Source organism: Eulemur rufifrons, chromosome 3 (genome assembly GCF_041146395.1).
Source record: "Eulemur rufifrons isolate Redbay chromosome 3, OSU_ERuf_1, whole genome shotgun sequence".
Classification (NCBI taxonomy): Eukaryota; Metazoa; Chordata; class Mammalia; order Primates; family Lemuridae; genus Eulemur; species Eulemur rufifrons.
In genome coordinates this window covers 64,230,928-64,250,305 of record NC_090985.1, presented here as the reverse complement: position 1 = coordinate 64,250,305, position 19,378 = coordinate 64,230,928, and the positions used below count along the sequence as shown (strand labels likewise).

General features: G+C 36.8%; 1 protein-coding gene across 1 annotated transcript in view; it reads left to right on the top strand.

Annotated features, from left to right (window-relative positions):
• INTS8 (integrator complex subunit 8) overlaps positions 1 to 19,378 on the top strand; it is a 51,813-nt gene that overhangs the window by 25,635 nt on the left and 6,800 nt on the right. Inside the window, exons 14-23 of the mRNA XM_069466208.1 lie at positions 1,079 to 1,189; positions 5,482 to 5,683; positions 6,818 to 6,939; positions 11,443 to 11,627; positions 12,086 to 12,119; positions 13,218 to 13,274; positions 13,363 to 13,424; positions 16,320 to 16,438; positions 17,884 to 17,987; positions 19,020 to 19,070. Of these exons, the coding sequence (XP_069322309.1) occupies positions 1,079 to 1,189; positions 5,482 to 5,683; positions 6,818 to 6,939; positions 11,443 to 11,627; positions 12,086 to 12,119; positions 13,218 to 13,274; positions 13,363 to 13,424; positions 16,320 to 16,438; positions 17,884 to 17,987; positions 19,020 to 19,070 (1,047 nt within the window). The remainder of the gene's footprint in view (positions 1 to 1,078; positions 1,190 to 5,481; positions 5,684 to 6,817; positions 6,940 to 11,442; positions 11,628 to 12,085; positions 12,120 to 13,217; positions 13,275 to 13,362; positions 13,425 to 16,319; positions 16,439 to 17,883; positions 17,988 to 19,019; positions 19,071 to 19,378) is intronic.

The following is a 19,378-nucleotide window of genomic DNA, read 5'->3' as shown; positions in this document are numbered from 1 at the left end:
ATGTCAAAGATACTGTTAAATCAGTAACATCTAAAAATGACCTTGTATTCCATTTGTTGTCAAAAGTATGTACATGTATACTTTTGACAAAATACCTATTGCCAAATATACGTATAAATATATGTATAAAGCATATTATACCGTCTGTAGCTAATACTTGTTATGTGCTGTATTGGATATTTTTGGTTTTTTAATACCTGCTTGAGATCTGAAGCCTACAGCATGTAACTAATTCATTAAAACTTCTTTATAGAACATTTTTGGCTTTAAATGTTCTTTTGAAAACTCCCAGCTAATGTATTTACCTGTTTCTGAGTTTATCTGTTTTAAAGTTTTCCTGCATGGAAAATGCAAATAAAAATAGCTTTTAAAATACCATTTTAGTGGAACGTAGCTTAGAAATACCAGGGAAATAGTCTACAGATACAAGAGAAATTAAAGCAGTTTGGCAGCGCACCTGACTAACTGCATAGTCCTCCCCTGCTGAAGATGTAGTAAAAAAAAGCAGCCAGAAATTCATGTATAGCTTATACAATTTAAACATACAAGTAGAAATGGAAAATTGCTCTAAACATTGGCTGAGCTTTCTTAATATTGATGCTGTTTATTAGTGTTAATTCTTAAGATAAAGAAGTATAGCATAATAGTTATGAGAGGGGGTTCTGGGACTAACTGCCTGCCTGAGTTTGAATCTGAGCTTCATACTTACTATACTAGCTATATAACATAGAACAAGTTACTGTTATGTGCCTCAGTTTTCTCATTTGCAAAGTGAGGATAGTAGTACCTTCTTCATAGTTTTGTTGTGAGGATCACATGAGTTAGTACATATAAAACTCCTAGTTTTGGGTTTTTTTTTTTCCCCTATAGGTTATCTTTCAGAAAGTCCCAATCTGGAAACTGGCTCATTGTGACTATTTCATTTTGATCAGTTTCATTATGGCTGTCCTTTTCCTTTCTCTTTAAAAAGTGATCTATGAATGAATTTTTTACATGTGATTGAAGATTATTGAAAGATTCCTATCTATATTTGGCTTTCTCTATGTGTGTTTATGTACTTTATTTTTATTTCTTTTAGTGGGAAGTACCTTCTGTCTATAGTACTGTTATCCTGGGAATTAAAGACAGTTTAACAAGAGATTTGGTTTACATTCTCATGGCTAAAGGTTTGCACTGCAGTACTGTTAAGGTGGGTAAAGTATGCATCAAATGTTTGTTAAGAATGTGCTTTAATAATTTTAGTTGGAATCAGATCTTATGTTTTCTTTTTTTTTTTTTTTTTTTTTTTTTGAGACAGAGTCTTGCTCTGTTGCCCGGGCTAGAGTGAGTGCCATGGCGTCAGCCTAGCTCACAGCAACCTCAAACTCCTGGGCTCAAGCAATCCTTCTGCCTCAGCCTCCCGAGTAGCTGGGACTACAGGCATGCGCCACCATGCCCGGCTCATTTTTTCTATATATATTTTTAGTTGTCCATATAATTTCTTTCTATTTTTAGTAGAGACGGGGTCTCGCTCTTGCTCAGGCTAGTCTCGAACTCCTGACCTCGAGCGATCCACCCGCCTCGGCCTCCCAGAGTGCTAGGATTACAGGCGTGAGCCACCACGCCCGGCCCTTATGTTTTCTTGATCTTAAAATCATAGTCATGGGCCTAAAAGTTTATTTGAAAAGGTGTTTTGGTTTGTTTTTTTCCTTTACCCTTATAATTATACCAAAATGGTCTTGGACATATGGATACTGTTCTGTACCTTTTTAAAAATCTAGGGAACATAAAAAGATATTGTATTCTTTAGGATTCACTTAGTAAAAAGTGTATACTGAGATTCAAAAATAGAATCTCTTTTTTTTTTTTTTTTTTTGAGACAGAGTCTCGCTTTGTTGCCTGGGCTAGAGTGAGTGCCGTGGCGTCAGCCTAGCTCACAGCAACCTCAAACTCCTGGACTTAAGCGATCCTACTGCCTCAGCCTCCCGAGTAGCTGGGACTACAAGCATGCGCCACCATGCCTGGCTAATTTTTTGTGTGTATATATATATATATATATATATATATATATATTTTAGTTGGCCAGATAATTTCTTTCTATTTTTAGTAGAGGCGGGGTCTCGCTGTTGCTCAGGCTGGTCTCAAACTCCTGACCTCGAGAGATCCACCCGCCTCGGCCTCCCAGAGTGCTAGGATTACAGGCGTGAGCCACCACACCCGGCCAAAAAACAGAATCTCTTAAAATTATTTTGGGTACCGTATTTTACATAAGGAATTTACAATCTGTTTGGAAAATTGAGACATAAATAATAAGTTACATAAGGTAGTGTAATTGCACAGCTAATAGTACGAGAAGGTTAAAGACTACATAACCCTCAGACATAATTCCTGAGCTAAAACTGAGACTTAGTGAGTTAGCTAGATAAAGAAGAAAGTGAAAGACATTGAAGACAGAGGATAACAACATGAGGAAAAGCTCAAAGACAAGCAGTAGAATGGAAATACATGAGGGGATGGGAAGCAATCAGCTATTATTAGGGTGTCATTTGTTATGTGAAGTGAGGCAGGTGATAAGGCTAGGTGGGGAGGCAAGGCCCAGAATATAAAGACTCCTGGGAGCTTTGTTAAGGAGGTTGGCAGTCTGGACCAGCAGTCTCCTGGCTGAATTACACAGCTAGAAGTCCAAGATGGAGACACTGTCGTTTTAAGAGAAGCAGTTCGTAGCTTCCCAACTTCTCTTTGTATTCTTTCCTAAAATTGATGTGCCTGAAAGCACTCCTGCAGTGCCCATGTCATATCAGTTTCTCATTCCCTCCCCTTTTCACAATTGTCCTTTTCCTCATGACTTAAAGAAAAAGTGATGGAAGGCACACTATAGCTTTATAGTAAGTTTTAAAATCAAGTGGCGTAAATCCTCCAGTTTTTTGTACTTGAAAATCATTTTGGCTATTGTAGGTCTTTTACTTTTTCATATAAACTTTAGAATCAGGTTTTTAATGGCTGCAAAAGAGCCTGCTGGGGTTTTGATTCAGATTGCAATGAATTTGTAAATCAGTTTGGGGAGAATTGATATCTTAACACTATTGACTCTTTCAACTCATGAGCATAATATATCTTTATGTCTTTAATCTCATGTTTTGTAATTTTCAGCCTACAAATCTTCACATATTTTGTTAGGTTTATCCTTAAATACATTAATGTTTTAAAAAACAGAAACAAAGTATAATTCTTTATTCAAAAGTCAGTATTTTCACTACACCAGGAATAATATCCCTTGCATCTTCTTCAACTTATGCAAAAAAAAATTTCTCATTTAAAAATTTACATAGGGAAATACTTTTACAAAACTGTTTTAAGAGGGAAGCAAGCAGAGAATTTTTTTTTTTTTGAAACATAATCTCACCACTCTGTCAGTGGTGTCATCATAGCTCACTGCAATCTCGACCTTCGGGGTTCAGGTGATTTTTCTGCCTCAGCCTCCTGGGTAGCTGGTACTACAGGTGCACACCACAATGCCCAGCTAGTTTATTTTTTATAAAGACAGGGTCTTGCTATGTTGCTCAGGCTGGTCTTGAACTCCTGGCCTCAAGTGATCCTCCCACTTAAGCCTTCCAAAGTGCTAGGATTACAGGCATGAGCCCCCATGCCCAGGCTAAAGAATCTTTTGAAGACAGTGCTTTAGACCAGTGGTTTTCAAGGTATAGTCCCCACACCAGCAGCATCTGTGACATTTGGGAACTTGTTAGAAATGTAATTGTTGGCCTCTGCCTTGGACCTACTGAATCAGAAACTCTGGGGATGAGACCCAGTATCCTTTTTAATGAGCTCTCCAAGTAATTCTGATGCATGCTGAAGTTTGAGAACTTCTCTAGACCAACACTATCCAGTAGAAATATAGCGTGAGTCATGTATGTGATTTATAATTTTTTAGTAGCCACATTTTTAGAAGTACAAATACAGCGAAGTCCATTTTAATGATATATTTTATTTAACTCAATATATCTAAACTATGACTTCAACATATAATCAATATAAAAATTGAGATATTTTGCATTTTTGAAATGTGTGTGCTAATCCAGTGAGTATTTTATACTTAACAGCACCTCTCAGTTTGGACTGGTCACATTTCACATGCTCAATGGCCGCATGTTGCTACTGGCTGCCATGTGGGATGGCACATTACTAGATAATTGTAAGCCATTGAAAAGTTTTATGGGGGAATGTAGTTGGCAGCTCTTCTCTTTCCACACCTAAAATAACATTTATTGTGCACACAGACTATTCTGCAATTTCATATACACTTGTTGATTTATTCACAAAAAATTGTTTGAAAGGTGCTATCAGTATTATAGGTTAGAAATCAGAGACTGAAAGATACTAAATTGTCCAAGGTCACATAACTAGTAAGTGGCACAAGTGTTAGAGGGGTTAAAGAGAAGAGAGCATATCAGAGAAATATTTAGGCGGTACAGTCTAGAAATGATTGGAAACTGATTTGATGTGGAAGGCAAGATGGAGAAAAGAATCAAGAATGATGCCCAAGTTTCTTGTTTGGGCATCAGAGAATGGATGACACTGTCAGCAAGTGAACGTGCAGAAAAACATTTTTGAAGAGCGGATTAGGAGTTCATTTTTATAATATTGAAATTTGAGGCTATAACTGGAAACATGAGCCTGAAGCTTGGGAATGGTCTGGACTGGAGTTACAGATTTGGGAATCATCAGAGATTACCCAGGAAGAGTATTTACAGAGAATGGGACCCTGGGGAATGTCAACACGGGGTCCAAGAAAGAATGGTGTGATGGGTATGAGGACCAGACAAATGTGAAGCCAAGGGAAAGGAGAATTGTCAAGGAAAAGGCAGTGCCTAGCACTGAGTTTCACCCCTTAATTCCAGTAAGATAGTGGAACAGTGTTTAGTAGATTGGACAAGTGGGAAGATCTTTGGTTTGTGAGAGCTGTTTCTTTGTGGTGGTGGGGATAGAAGCCACATTGTTGGAATGAATGAGGCATGTGGAGAGAGATAATGAGCGAAGACTAGTCTTTGGAAAAGTTAGAGTGAGATGGGTAGGAAAGGATTTCGATCGTAGCTGATTTGATTTGTTTATTAGCCAATTACATGGGCTAATAGGGTGGAGTGTGCTAAGATTTTGGAATATGAAACCTGTTGAAGGTGGAGAAGAGTGCTTGTAATAGAATTTTATACCTGTATAATACAGAAGTCTTTGTCATTTTATAATTTTTGTAAAACTTGTTTAAGAATATAGTTTATATTTTATATTTATTATTGGATTTTTTACATTACAAAAGAAATATTAATTGGAATAAATCAACAACACAGGGATGATAAAGAAAAAGATAATCTAGCTTTATGCCTTGGGATGAGCGATGTTAACCATTTAAATTAATCCTTCTCCTCTTTGCTCTGTATTCATAAAGGCACACAGTTTTTGACTCCACAGGAAAAGTGACCCAGGCTTTTCTGTTATTTCTTGTTATAGGATTTTTCCCATGCTAAACAGCTGTTTGCTGCTTGTTTGGAGTTGGTAACAGAGTTCTCACCAAAACTTCGTCAAGTCATGCTGAATGAGATGTTGCTTTTGGATATTCATACACATGAAGCTGGAACGGGGCAGTCAGGAGAGAGACCTCCCTCTGATCTTATTAGTAGGGTACGAGGATATCTGGAAATGAGGCTTCCTGGTAAGACTGTTTCACAAAGACAGATTTCAGAAATTCAGTATTCAAATAATTACGGGGGAAAAAATCTTAAAACTTACTTGACTTTAACCGTCTTTAAAAAAGTTATTTCTCTCCTAAAACAGTTGGGTTTGTAGTTCACTGGAAAATATTGTGAAAAATGGGGGAAATTGTTCATTTCCTAGGATTTCCATAACAGTACCACAAACTGGGTGACTTAAACAACAGAAATGTATTCTCTCACAGTTCTGAAAGCTAGATATCTGAGTTCAGGGTAGTTTGCAGGGCCATGCTCCCTCCAGAGACTCCAGGGAACAGTCCATCCTGGCTTCTTCTTAGCTTCTGGTGGCCCCTGACAGTCTTTGGCGTTCCTTGGCTTTGTAGCTGCGTTGCTCCAGGCTCTGCCTCTGTCTTCACGTGGCATTCTCCTTTATGTGTGTCCGTGCTGTTTCTCTTGTTGTGAAGACACCAGTCCTTGGATTTAGGGTCTGTCCTAATCCAGTGTGACCTCATCTTAAATACGTCTGCAAAGACCCTGTTTCCAAATAAGGTCACATTGTGAGGTTCCAGGTGGGCATGAATTTTGGGGGGACACTTCAACACACAAGTCTGAGTAGTTTTTTTTCTTATTATTTAAAATTATTTCTGGTATAGTACATATTTGTTGAACAAGTAAATGACTTGTCTCTTATGAGTTACATTTTAATCAGAAAAAAATTATTAAAAAGGATAAATAACTCAGATTTGTTACAGTTTTTTAAATATAGTTTACCTATTTCTTTGCTATAAATGTGCTAGAAGTTTATACCACAGCATTTTGTACTTGTTTTATTCGTGTGACTATTATCTGCTCGTTTCAGTTATAAATTTCTGGAGATTAGGTATCTAAAGACTTTCATAGTAGCGTGTTGGGCCCCTAAAAGGATAAAGAAATTTTGTTGATTAATAGTGGAGACCTTGTAGTCTATTGTTGGGAAATGTTAAACTTTATAGAAATAAGTATTAAATGTTAGTATTTTTCTATTTTTTTATCTGTAGCTGTTGGTTCTTTTATTCAGTTGAAATCTGAGCAGATATTTGCTTTGTTCCCATTTTAATGTTGTGAAGGTAATTCCAGCTATTTGCTTTGCTTTTTAGATATTCCTCTTCGTCAGGTTATAGCCGAGGAGTGTGTTGCTTTTATGTTAAACTGGAGGGAAAATGAATACCTTACACTGCAAGTTCCTGCACTTTTGCTTCAGAGTAATCCATATGTAAAGGTAATTCATGTTTAATGTAAATAAAAGGATTACTAAAATGGTATTATACCTGTTTCTTTAGATTTACGTTACTTTGAGCACTTGTCTAATTTCTATGATATAGTGTAAGATTGGACAAATGCTTATTGGTTTATAGTTAAAAATATAATTGTTGATAAGTTATACACTTGATTTTGCTCTCGCTGTGTAGGATTCGTAAGAATACAGTTACAAATTATTTAGTTAACAGACGGCACTTTGGTGTAATTCTAAGGTAGTGAGAGGTTAGTCAACTTTTCTTGCTATGGTGGCTGTGATCAAACTCCGGGACTGATGGGAACCATCAGGAATGTGCTTCTACCCATTTTCCATTTGAACACCTTGCCCTTCTTTAGAACCTATTTACTGCTCTAAGTTTGATATGTCTGAATCTAGAGCATGTTTATTAATGAACTAATAACATGTTTGCTGTTAGTAATTATACCCATATGAAAGAATTCATTCAGTAAATTGATAGTAAGTTGTTTATTTCATCTCCCTTAATTATATCTGTCCTCTGCAACATAAAATGCTTTTGAGTGCAGAAAATATCAAAACTAAACAGAAACTGGAGGTTTTTCCTAAAATTATGTCTTTCATGTGTTAATATTATATATACCCTGAATAAGTAGTGGGCTTTTCTTTCTTTCTGGTCTTGTAGTTAAGAAACCAAAATAAAACATTTAGTGACTTAACATTTTTACCAGCACCTCTCCCCCTCTTTGGGGAACATTTATTACTTCAAATTTCCTAATTCTTTAATTCTTATCTGCCCCAATTTGTCTTTAATACATAGTCCTTTAAGTCCATGCTTATCTGGAAAACTCTTGGTAGACTATACCACTTTTTCACATTTGTCTTTGGTTATTTGTCTGTTCCTTCATGTTTCATGTATGTCCTTTTAAAAACTGAACTCTGGCCGGGCGCGGTGGCTCACGCCTGTAATCCTAGCACTCTGGGAGGCCGAGGTGGGCGGATCGTTTGAGCTCAGAAGTTCGAGACCAGCCTGAGCAAGAGCGAGACCCCATCTCTACTAAAAATAGAAAGAAATTATATGGACAGCTAAAAATATATATAGAAAAAAAATTAGCCGGGCATGGTGGTGCATGCCTGTAGTCCTAGCTATTCGGGAGGCTGAGACAGGAGGATCGCTTGAGCTCAGGAGTTTGAGGTTGCTGTGAGCTAGGCTGACGCCACGGCACTCACTCTAGCCTGGGCAACAGAGTGAGACTCTGTCTCAAAAAAAAAAAAAAAAAAAAAAAAAAAACTGAACTCATTTCATTTTAACCCTTTGAAGATGTATTGATTTCTTTAGTTTCTTTCCACCCTCCTTTTTGTCTTTACATTTGTTCATAAAAATTATTCTCATACTTGAATCATCCTTTTCTTTGGAATTTCAGACATTGAATCTTATTTATCTCTTCAGTAAACTTTCTGGGATATGAGTTCCTAATATCTAGGATGCTTGTCTGATTATGCCTTTAATAAACTCTCAGATGAGAGAACCATTTTGCTCCGAGGTTATTATCATTTGCACTTAGAATTGTAGCGTGTTGCTCAGCTTTAAGTCAGTGCAGTAGTTCCCTGCTTTGCTTCCCCAGCAGTGAATTCTGTGGAGCTGTGCACCAGCAGAGATGGGCACGTTTGTGTATTGAATGCTCGAGGCTCTGCAGTGTGTAAGGACACAGGAAATCCTGTTGTAGGTCGCCTAACTCTAGGCGAGGTTATCTCACTGCTCTCTGCAGTCCCCCTGACCTGGCCCACAAGGAGGAAGGGTGGGTGGTGACCTTGCTAAAGAGTAGTCACTGAGGCATCTCATCATGTCATCTGGTGGTTAGGGTTTTGTGTACTGCCTTCCATAATTGGCCCCTTTCTCCTTTGTTAACGTCAAGGAAAAAGGAATCATAGAAGTCAAGAGTAAGGGGTTGTGTTTTGAAAATAATAATAATTTGGAGCAGTTTCAAAACTTCTTATTCGGTGGGAAATATGCATATATGTAAGTGTCGGGAAAAGTCTGAAAGGATATGAATAGACATGATCTCTGGGTAGTGGAATATTAGGTGAGTTTAGTCAGTTTTATTTTGTATTCTGTTACATATTTTCTTATTTATTTGAGTATAAACTACATAATCACAAAAAGGAATGGAAAAACATTAAGTACATGACTAAAATACACCTTTTGAAATAATACACAACTGTCTAGTCTGCACCTTGTATCAGAGTGGAAAGGGCATAGGATTTGTAGGCACTTGGATTATAAAAGTCTAGCCAGTAGGAGGAGGAGGAGTTGTGATAGTAGTAACAATGCGGGATAAAAACCCAAGCTTTTAATACGGCCTATAAGGCCTTTTAAGGTGTGAGTACTTCTCTTCCTCCAGGTGCACCTCCCCTGCTCCTTGTCATTGCCAGCTCTGTGCTGGCATCACCAGGGCGCTTTTCTCATGCCCCTGTGCTTTGGTACATACGTTTTGTTCTGTCATCTAGGTAAGATGTCCCACTTCTGCCTGTTTGGGTGATTTCTTTGATGCTTTCCCAAATTCCTTTCTCTGTAAATGAGTAAATCACTTTCTCCTCTTGCTACCTTTGTACTGTGATAATGGTCCTGCCACAGTTGTACTGTTGACGTATTTCTTTTGTTGTGTTAATACTGTACAATAGATTATTTTTTCACCTGTCTTCCCTATAGGATGGTGAGCTTCCTGAGGGCGGTTTATTTTTATATTCTCCTGCTTTCCATCATGCCAGCATATATAGTAGGTGCTCAAGAATGTTTGTGGAATTAATTGATTTGGGGCCTAAGACCTCTGAAAATTCTTTTAATTAAATTTACTTAATAAATTTAGTGACCATCAACTAAGCATATGATCCCTGACAACAGAAAATGAATTTGAGATAAGGAGCTACAATAGCCCTGGCATTGTACTGTGTAGGAAATAGCTGCATATATCGCAATCCCAGTTGTTGGGGAAGAATGTATCAGGTGGCATGAAGGGCGAAATGATCCTGCTAGACTGGATCCTCAGTGCCCGTTCACGTAGCATAGGAAGGGTTTTCATGTCATCCTTACTAGCTTTTTCTGCAACCAAACTATTTTTAATTTTCTTAGGTTTGTAATCATGGAGTTGTGGTTGTGGAGAATGTCCTTGTTCTTAGAAGATGTATATTGAAGTATTGAGGGGAGAAATGACATTCTGTAACTTACTTTAATGTAGTTTAACAAAACTATATAATGTATTATAAACAGATACGTAAAGCAAACATGACAATATTCACAATGTGTAAGGTATTGATTGAACTAGTGTTTTGATTTTTTTTTTTTTTTTGAGACAGAGTCTCACTCTGTTGCCCGGGCTAGAGTGAGTGCTGTGGCGTCAGCCTTGCTCACAGCAACCTCAAACTCCTGGGCTTAAGCGATCCTCCTGCCTCAGCCTCCCTAGTCACTGGGACTACAGGCATGCGCCACCATGCCCGGCTAATTTTTTGTATATATATATTTTAGTTGTCCATATAATTTCTTTCTATTTTTAGTAGAGACGGGGTCTCACTCTTGCTCAGGCTGGTCTCGAACTCCTGACCTTGAGCGATCCACCTGCCTTGGCCTCCCAGAGTGCTAGGATTACAGGTGTGAGCCACCGCGCCCGGCCTTGATTTTTTTTTGTTTGAGATTTTTCATAACAAAATATGGGGGAAAATGATTTTTATCTTTGTCACAATCCTGCCTCCTTCTTAAAGAAGCCCCCTTAGATGGTGGGGACCTTAAAACTTTCTAGGTCCATTTCATTGGGAACTGGGGTTTTCTGATGGACTTGAAATCATCCTTACTGTAATCTCTCCTTTCTTAATTCTACCTCTTCATATTAGCAGTAGCTCCATCCTCAGTTTCTACCAATTTAAAGAAAAGTTGCTTTAAATTTTGTTTCCTTATTCTGCCAACTTCAATTTCCTTACTCCTTTCCTTATTTTTTTAATGATTAAAAACAACACGTGTGTTGTGTGTGTGAAACCCAAGCACTATTTTAATCTCACCTCTGTCACAGTTAACACGTACTGTATGCCTTCTGTTACCTGTTTTTTGTTTTTTGTTTTTTGTTTTTTTTTTGGTAAAATGATGTCGTATTACCTATACTGAGCAACGTGGGTTTTTTTTTTTTTTTTTTTCCCACTTAAATCATATGTCTCATTGTCTCGTTTTTGTTGTCATTAGACTATGCTTGTTTTTGTTAGCAGTAGACTATCATTGTTCAGAAATGATGACGTTTATATGATAGAACGAGAGAATCTTCTTTCTCAAACAGATTCAGATCCGTCAGTAAACAGTGAGCCGTGGATTCCTTAGAGGTTGTACTGAATGCACAGCATAAGATAACTGTGCTTGGTATGTTTGGGCAGTCACCCATCTTTCCTCAGGGTGCCTTAATGATAGAACTATCATGTGTGACATTACAGATTATCTTTTGTGTATTGTGTTTGTTTTTCATATTATAGCTTGGACAACTTTTAGCAGCTACATGTAAAGAACTTCCAGGTCCTAAAGAAAGCAGACGGACTGCTAAAGACCTTTGGGAAGTTGTTGTTCAAATCTGCAGTGTGTCCAGTCAGCACAAACGAGGAAATGATGGCAGAGTTAGTTTAATAAAGCAGAGGGAGTCTACATTAGGTATAATGTATCGGTATGTATTGCTATGGTTTTATCAGTTACATTTTTTGAGTTCTTTTATTTATAGCAGTTGCACTATTTCAAGAATGTCATCCTTTATCCTGTGTATTGTAAAGGTGAACAATCTTAAGAATTCTGTGATGCTTGTCTCTGATGGACCTGTCTGCCATGGCCACCTTTGGAAATACTTTTTATTTCTACGTTATTTTAGGAGACTATCTATTAATCATTTAATATAATCAACTATAATTCAAAATCAACAGTGTTTTAAGGTTGGATAGTATTGCAGACTTCACATGTGATTAAAACTGGGAAAAAATGTTAGTATGGCAATAGAATATTATATATACTCCTTTTCGTACTTGCAGAATTAGAACATTAGGGATAAACCTTCACCTATAATTTACTTTCTTCATTTTATTTTTAATTTCTGATATTAAATGTGTATTCAAAAATTTTTGTGTTTTATAGGAGTGAACTGCTTTCTTTTATCAAAAAATTGCGGGTAAGTTTTATTTAAAATTATTCTAATTGGTGTTGCTGATTTTTGTGGAATATGACTAAAAAATCTTGAGTGCTTCAAATGCTGATTAAATTATCAAAGTGACCTGTTAATGTGCTTATCTTCAGTGAACATTATTGGCGTGGGGAGGCGGGGGTGGGGAAGGACACAAAATCTGAATGCAGAAATTTATTTTGCATGTACCTTACCTTGTTTTAGTAAACATCAGCCAGGTGTTTTGTTTTGTTTTGTTTTTGTTTTGTTTTGTTTTGTTTGAGACAGAGTCTCACTCTTTTGCCTGGGCTGGAGTGCCGTGGCGTCAGCCTAGCTCACAGCAACCTCAAACTCCTGGGCTCAAGCGATCCTACTGCCTCAGCCTCCCGAGTAGCTGGGACTACAGGCATGTGCCACCATGCCCGGCTAATTTTTTCTATATATATTTTTTTTAGCTGTCCAAATCATTGCTTTCTATTTTTAGTAGAGACAGGGTCTTGCTCTTGCTCAGGCTGATCTCGAACTCCTGACCTCAGAGCAATCCTCCCGCCTCAGCCTCCCAGAGTGCTAGGATTACAGGCGTGAGCCACCGTGCCTGGCCCAGCCAGGTGTTTTTTAAATTGTAAAGAAGTCTTCATAATAGGGCTAATGTATGAAGCCTGGCTTTAATTTTTCCTTAGTAGGATTAATGTCATATTTATTTACTGGACTTATTTAACCTAGGTTTCATCCTTTAAATATTATTTTAAGGAATAAAAAGTCAAAATTTTTTGGAGGTAGCTGGAAGTACTAACTGGAAAGAGATCTAGTTGCTCAATTTCAAAAGTCATGTGAAGAGTTGAGCTTGGAGATAGCACAATAAGCCAGGAATCTAAATATGGTACTTTTAATGTAAATTATGCACTGTGATTTATTTTTCATGAGATTAAAAATAAAGTTGATCTTTAGTATGCTCTAAACTAAATAAAGCAAATGGTAAATTTTAAAAAGGTAAGGGTCTTTTGAAAGAAAATACTTGGTGTCTCTGAGGTTGATAGGAGAAATGTTAAAATATATATACAATGTGTATACACACTATTTAAAGATTCTGTGTTTTCTTGCTCATAGGAACCATTGGTTTTGAGTATTATTTTGTCACTCTTTGTGAAACTTCATAATGTTCGGGTCAGTATTTCATAATTTCACTTAAAGTATTTAAAAAATATTTGAAAGAAATTTCTTTTAAAATCACACTTTCTTTTTCTTTTTTAAGGAGGACATTGTGAATGATATTACAGCTGAACACATATCTATCTGGCCATCTTCCATTCCCAAGTAGGTAGTAGTATAGCTTCCATTTATTATGTATGTAGAAACCATCCTGACTAGTATAGATACCCTTAGATAGTTTGATAAAAAGGCCACAAATCTTTGGGTTTCTCTGTCACAATAGTTATCTTCCTAAAAATTATGAATAAGGTATAACTCTTTTTGACAAGGTCTCTATTGCCTGGGCTAGAGTGCAGTGGCATCATCACAGCTCACAGCAACCTCAAACTCCTAAGCTCAGGCAATCCTGCCTCAGCCTCCCAAGTAGCTGGTACTATAGGTGCACACCACCATGGCTGGCTAATTTTTTAATATTTTGCAGAGATGAGGTCTTGCTATGTTGCCCAGGCTGGTCTCGAACTCCTGGGTTCAAGCAACCCTCCTGCTTGGCCTTCCCAAAATGGTAGGATTACAGGTGTGAGCCACTATGCCTGGTTGGTAAGTTTTAAGTAGCAACTAAAGTATGTGAGCCCTAGAGAGAACAGAAGATCTAAGTGGTCCCGATTAATTGTCACTGAGTAGAATTTGAAAATTGAGGCTAATGAAAGAATGACTTTCTGGCTGGGCATGGTGGTGTACATGTGTAGTCCCACCTACTCGGGAGATTAAGGCAGGAGGATCACTTGAGCCTAGGAGTTTAAATCCAGCCTGGGCAACATAGTGACATCCCATCTCTTAGAAAAAATGACTCTATCAGCTTTCCAGTGTCTTGTCTTTTATAAATATCTATTGGGAAATTTGTATCTGTTTTTTCGTAATTCCTTGTAGGTTTTTTCTATTATAAGACTGTGATTATCAAAGGTTCCCAACTCCTTTTGTTTTCATCACCTGAGAATCACAATAAGATGATGGGGGAATTTTTTTAGGGGAGAAAAAAGGTGTTCATTTACTGGAAGAAGAAACTATTTACATTTTTCTTTTCCTACACATAGTAACTTGTCATATAGGAGAATCTGCTTGATTCCATACAAAAGTTTTTCCTTCTTGCTCTTCCTCCCAGTTTTTTTACTTTTGTGTTTAAAAGGCAGGTTCAGGCTTTATTTTATTGCTCTTAAGTGGCATCTTTGAAGAAGAAAAGATTTTAATAGGTAGGCAAGCAGATAATAGAATATTAATAAGAGTGAGTAATTTGCTTCCGTCTCAGTCTTGGAGATTGGAAGCAGCTCTGTGTCTCATATGGGGATTTGGAGGGTCAAGGTGTGTGGGTGACCTTGCCCTCCACTTACTGAGTCTTGTTTCCCAAAGGAGCACATGCTTCGTGAAGCAAATGTGCATGCTTCACAGCATTTTAACTGTAGGCTCCATCATAATGTGTTTCTAATTTTTATATAAATTTGTTATATTAGATAGCAATCCAAGAATCAGCTATAGATGATTTTGCCTTTTTAATTGGTGATTTCAGCAGTTGTATTTGTTACCGCTTTGGCCTAAATGTAGAGTGTAATGATTGATTTCCAGTGTGTTTTTATAAATGAGGCAAAAGAATGGTAGGGACTCCTGGCCAGCCTGGAAGGGTTTGAGTTCCAGCCACTTACCAGGTATATGACCTTGGGTAAGTTGCTTTCTGTGCTAGTTTCCTCATTTCTAAAATGGGTTTAAAAGTAGTAGAACCTTCCTCAGAATTGTGAAGATTAAATAAGTTAATACATTTTGTAAGCTAGATATTTAGGACTGGTATGTAGTAGGCTTAACTATTATCTTCATGATAAAAATACTTTAAATTGACCCAGAGAAAATAAAATGTGACTAAATTTTTGACCAGAAAACGTAAAAGCAGGAGTCTTAATTGATTCTAAGAGTAGTATTCTAAGAACAGTGAAATGATGCTGGATTAAGTATTACTATTTTAAAGCCAGCTGTTTGATATATAGGTAGAATTCTTAGACTAGTAACATTCTGTAAATGTCTGTAAAATATAATCATAAACCAATTTAACTCATTTAGTTGTAAGTAAATAATTGGATATTTGCTAATAATCCCACAAATCCTTTCCCAGTGTTCTGGGCATAGTCGTGAGTTCTGGTAAAATCTAACCCCTTAGGGCAGCAGAAGTACTTTGTCCAAGTTCACCTCGTAAATGATAGAGCCATGACTTGAACCTCATGTGTCTCTGATTCAGAGCCTGTGTTCTGTACCACTATGCTTTGCTGCTTTAAGGAGGTAGCAGCAATCAGCTTTGTTTTTTGGGTGCTGCCCTGGATTTTATCCTCCCAGTTCCATCTTCTAATTCTTTACCTCTAGACGTCTGCATTTAACCAGCCTCAGAGCAGCTGGCCTCATTCCCTGCCCTTTTCTTGACTCTGTTGCTACTTAGTGCACTTATGTGGTATACTTGCCACATTTAGCCTCTCACCCTATTAGGGCCTGCGAAACATCTAATCCAGGGGAGTCCGTTACTCTTACAAGAAGATAGAAGGTAGATTTAAGGCCACATAGCAGTATTGTTAGTGTTTGAGCCCTTGTTTTTAGTGGCTTCTACCAGAAAATAGAACTTAAAAATCATTTGGGGACATCTTATGAGTTTCTCTCTTTTCTTTTGTTGCCTGTAAATTGTGCTAAAAGCAGAAATAAAGTGTTTTATCTTAACACTGTTATATGCTTTAAACATTTGTAAAAGATGTAAAGATACTTTTTTGTTGTGGTCTAGCCTACCTTTAGTATTTTGTAAACAAGGAAACAAAAATCAGATTGTTTTCAACCCCTAATAAAAACTTGGCATATCACACTTTCTCAGACTTAGTCGTTTTGATAGTTCTTATATATTTACTCCTATGTAATAATTATCATTGTATTTATGTTCACTTAAATTTTGGCTGAGTCTTTTTGTTTTTAATAAACATACGTATGGAATTTGAAGTTGACTTTTAAAATCAAGATTAATGTTAAGTGTCTTTCCTTTAGCCTCCAGTCTGTGGACTTCGAAGCAGTGGCAATCACAGTGAAGGAGCTTGTTCGGTATACACTAAGTATAAATCCAAACAACCATTCCTGGTTAATTATTCAGGCAGACATATATTTTGGTAAGTGAGATGTTTGGTTGCTAGTATATATATTACACATTTTATTACAGTACTATATTAAACTTTATTAAGTTTTGTCCTTGAGATTTGCTCTTCTTGGTAAAATTAAGGCAGTAAAACTATAATTGTCTTACACATTTTTTGGTATAGAACCTTTGGTTCAGATGCTTTTAATTTTATGTTGGCTACCTTTTTTGTGTTTTTAAAATACTGAATAATTTTTCATCTAATAAATTGGTAAAACATTCACGTTTTGTTTGCAAAGTTGCTATTTAAAGATTTTAAAATCTCTCCAGGTATTCTTAATAATTATTTGTATTCTTGGAGATAGATTCCTAATCCCCTCCCTCCACTACCCCCCCCCCACTATGTGTGATAGGATTTCCCAACTTGATATGAAATTTTCAGTATTTCTATTACTGTACAGATCAAATAAGATTTCTGATTGATATTGTTTTAGGATCAGGTTTTTAGGAGTTGATTTTTGTTTTAAACGGAAACTTCAAATAAAGGTAGAAGGAATAGTGTAATGAACCCCAGTGTATCTACTACCTAGCTTTAACAAATTAACCCACAGCCAATCTTGTTTCATCTGTACCCTTACCTATATCATTTTACTCTACTCCAGATTGTTTTGAAGCAAATACTGATTTATTTATTTATTTATTTTTTTTGAGACAGAGTCTCACTCTGTTGCCCAGGCTAGAGTGAGTGCCGTGGCGTCAGCCTAGCTCACAGCAACCTCAAACTCCTGAGCTCAAGGGATCCTCCTGTCTCAGCCTCCCGAGTAGCTGGGACTACAGGCATGCGCCACCATGCCCGGCTAATTTTTTCTATATATATATTTTTTAGCTGTCCATATAATTTCTTTCTATTTTTAGTAGAGATGGGGTCTCGCGCTTGCTCAGGCTGGTCTCGAACTCCTGAGCTCCAACGATCCGCCCACCTCGGCCTCCCAGAGTGCTAGGATTACAGGCGTGAGCCACCGCGCCCGGCCGCAAATACTGATTTTAATGCTTATTTTCACCCCTGCCCCTCCAAAGAATTTATCAAGTTCTTAATATCTATTTTCAGAATAGATATACTGATTCTGAACTACCTTAGAAAATTAGGATATGTTTCCAGTTTGAACATTTGGGAAATAAATACCTCCGAGTACTAAATTCTATACTAGTAAATTTTGTGAGAAATCTGAGCTAAATTTTTGGCTAATCGGTTTTAGGAGGCAGAAAATCTATCATGTCTTTAATGTGGTTAAAAAATATAAGGGCAGTTTTTCTCAGTGTTGTCCTGCATAAGTATAAAATTTTATTCCTGGAACTATGGTTTGAATTTTCTTTTGTCAACTCATGACGTTTATACCTGACTCTTCACAAAAGAGGCCCTGTTTTTCCAACTGTTATATCTAATGATACATAATGCTTTATCTCTGTTTTCTACTTCAGCAACAAATCAGTATTCGGCAGCTCTTCACTACTACCTCCAGGCAGGAGCTGTGTGTTCTGATTTCTTTAATAAGGCTGTACCCCCTGATGTTTACACAGACCAGGTAAATTGCTCTGTGGGCTTGCTTTCTTCTTGCTTACCTGTACGTGTTCTTCCTGGGCCCCCTTTTGGCTGAACTTACTCATTTCCATTTATGCGATGATAACATCCAAGTTCATGGCTCTAGACCAGATTGCTGTCCCTATTTCGAGTGATTTCCCAAAAACACCTCAAATTCTACCCATCCAAAACTGATTTCGGTATCTTACTTTACCATAAAGTAATGAATTTCTGATACTCCTAATAAAGTCACTTGCCCTTCCAAAAAAAAGAAACCTCAAAATTCCAAAATACCCACACTCAACCATTTGAGTTGTCTAAGTCCAAATCCTGAGCATCATCCTTGGCTCTTTTCCCCACCAACATCTGTGTAGTTCTCAAATCATATGGATTTTATCTCCTAAATCTCTAGTTCTTTTTTCTAATTTTTGGGGCATATATTTATGGCATACAAAGTGATGTTTTGATAGACATCTACATAGTAAAATGATTATTATAGTCAAACACATCTATCACCTTCCATACTTACCTTTTTTTTGATGATAAGAGCACTTAAAATCTAATCTCAGCAAATTTTTCGTATATAATACAGTATTATAAACTGTAGTCCTCATGCTGTATATTCGAGCTCTAGACTTATTCTACCTAATTGCAAATTTGTGGCCTTTGACCTACTTCTCCCCATTTCCTCCCCCTCCACGTGGCCCTGGTATCAAGTTTTGTTCATTTTCTTTTGATATGCATTGTTATTTCCTCTGATTTAGGCTACCAGTATCATAACTTAACCAATGGCATTTTCTTAGTACTTAAAATAAATGGCTCTTGAAATAAGATTTAAAATTTATTAGGTTTTTAAGGTTAATTTTATTTTTTATAGCCCGCTTAGGTGCATGGTAACATTGAGTGGAAAGTACAGAATTCCCGTATCCGTTCCCCCCTGCTTCCCCCTCTGTGGACATTCTGTACCAGAGCGGTTCAATTCATTTGTTACAATTGTTACTAGTTTTTGAAAATAATCAGAATTTTGTTTTTGTAGGTAATAAAACGAATGATAAAGTGTTGTTCTTTGCTGAATTGCCACACACAGGTTAGTTTATATTATGATGTTGGTTTATTTTCACATATATTTGAGTTTATAATATATAAAGCATTGGACTGGAAAGTAGCTTTTATTTTCCATATCAAAGTTATTTAAATTTATGGTGTTTAAGAGTTTGGCATATTCTTTAAATTCTTAGTAGTTTATAGGGTTTCAACTAAAATGAAAGTATGAATTAGAAAACATTGACCTTTAAATCTCCTAAATGGAAAAAAGTATTTTGAAGTATTTTTTTTTTATATTTAAGATTAGATATGTACAGTAGTCATTAGGGAAATGCAAATCAAAACCACAAT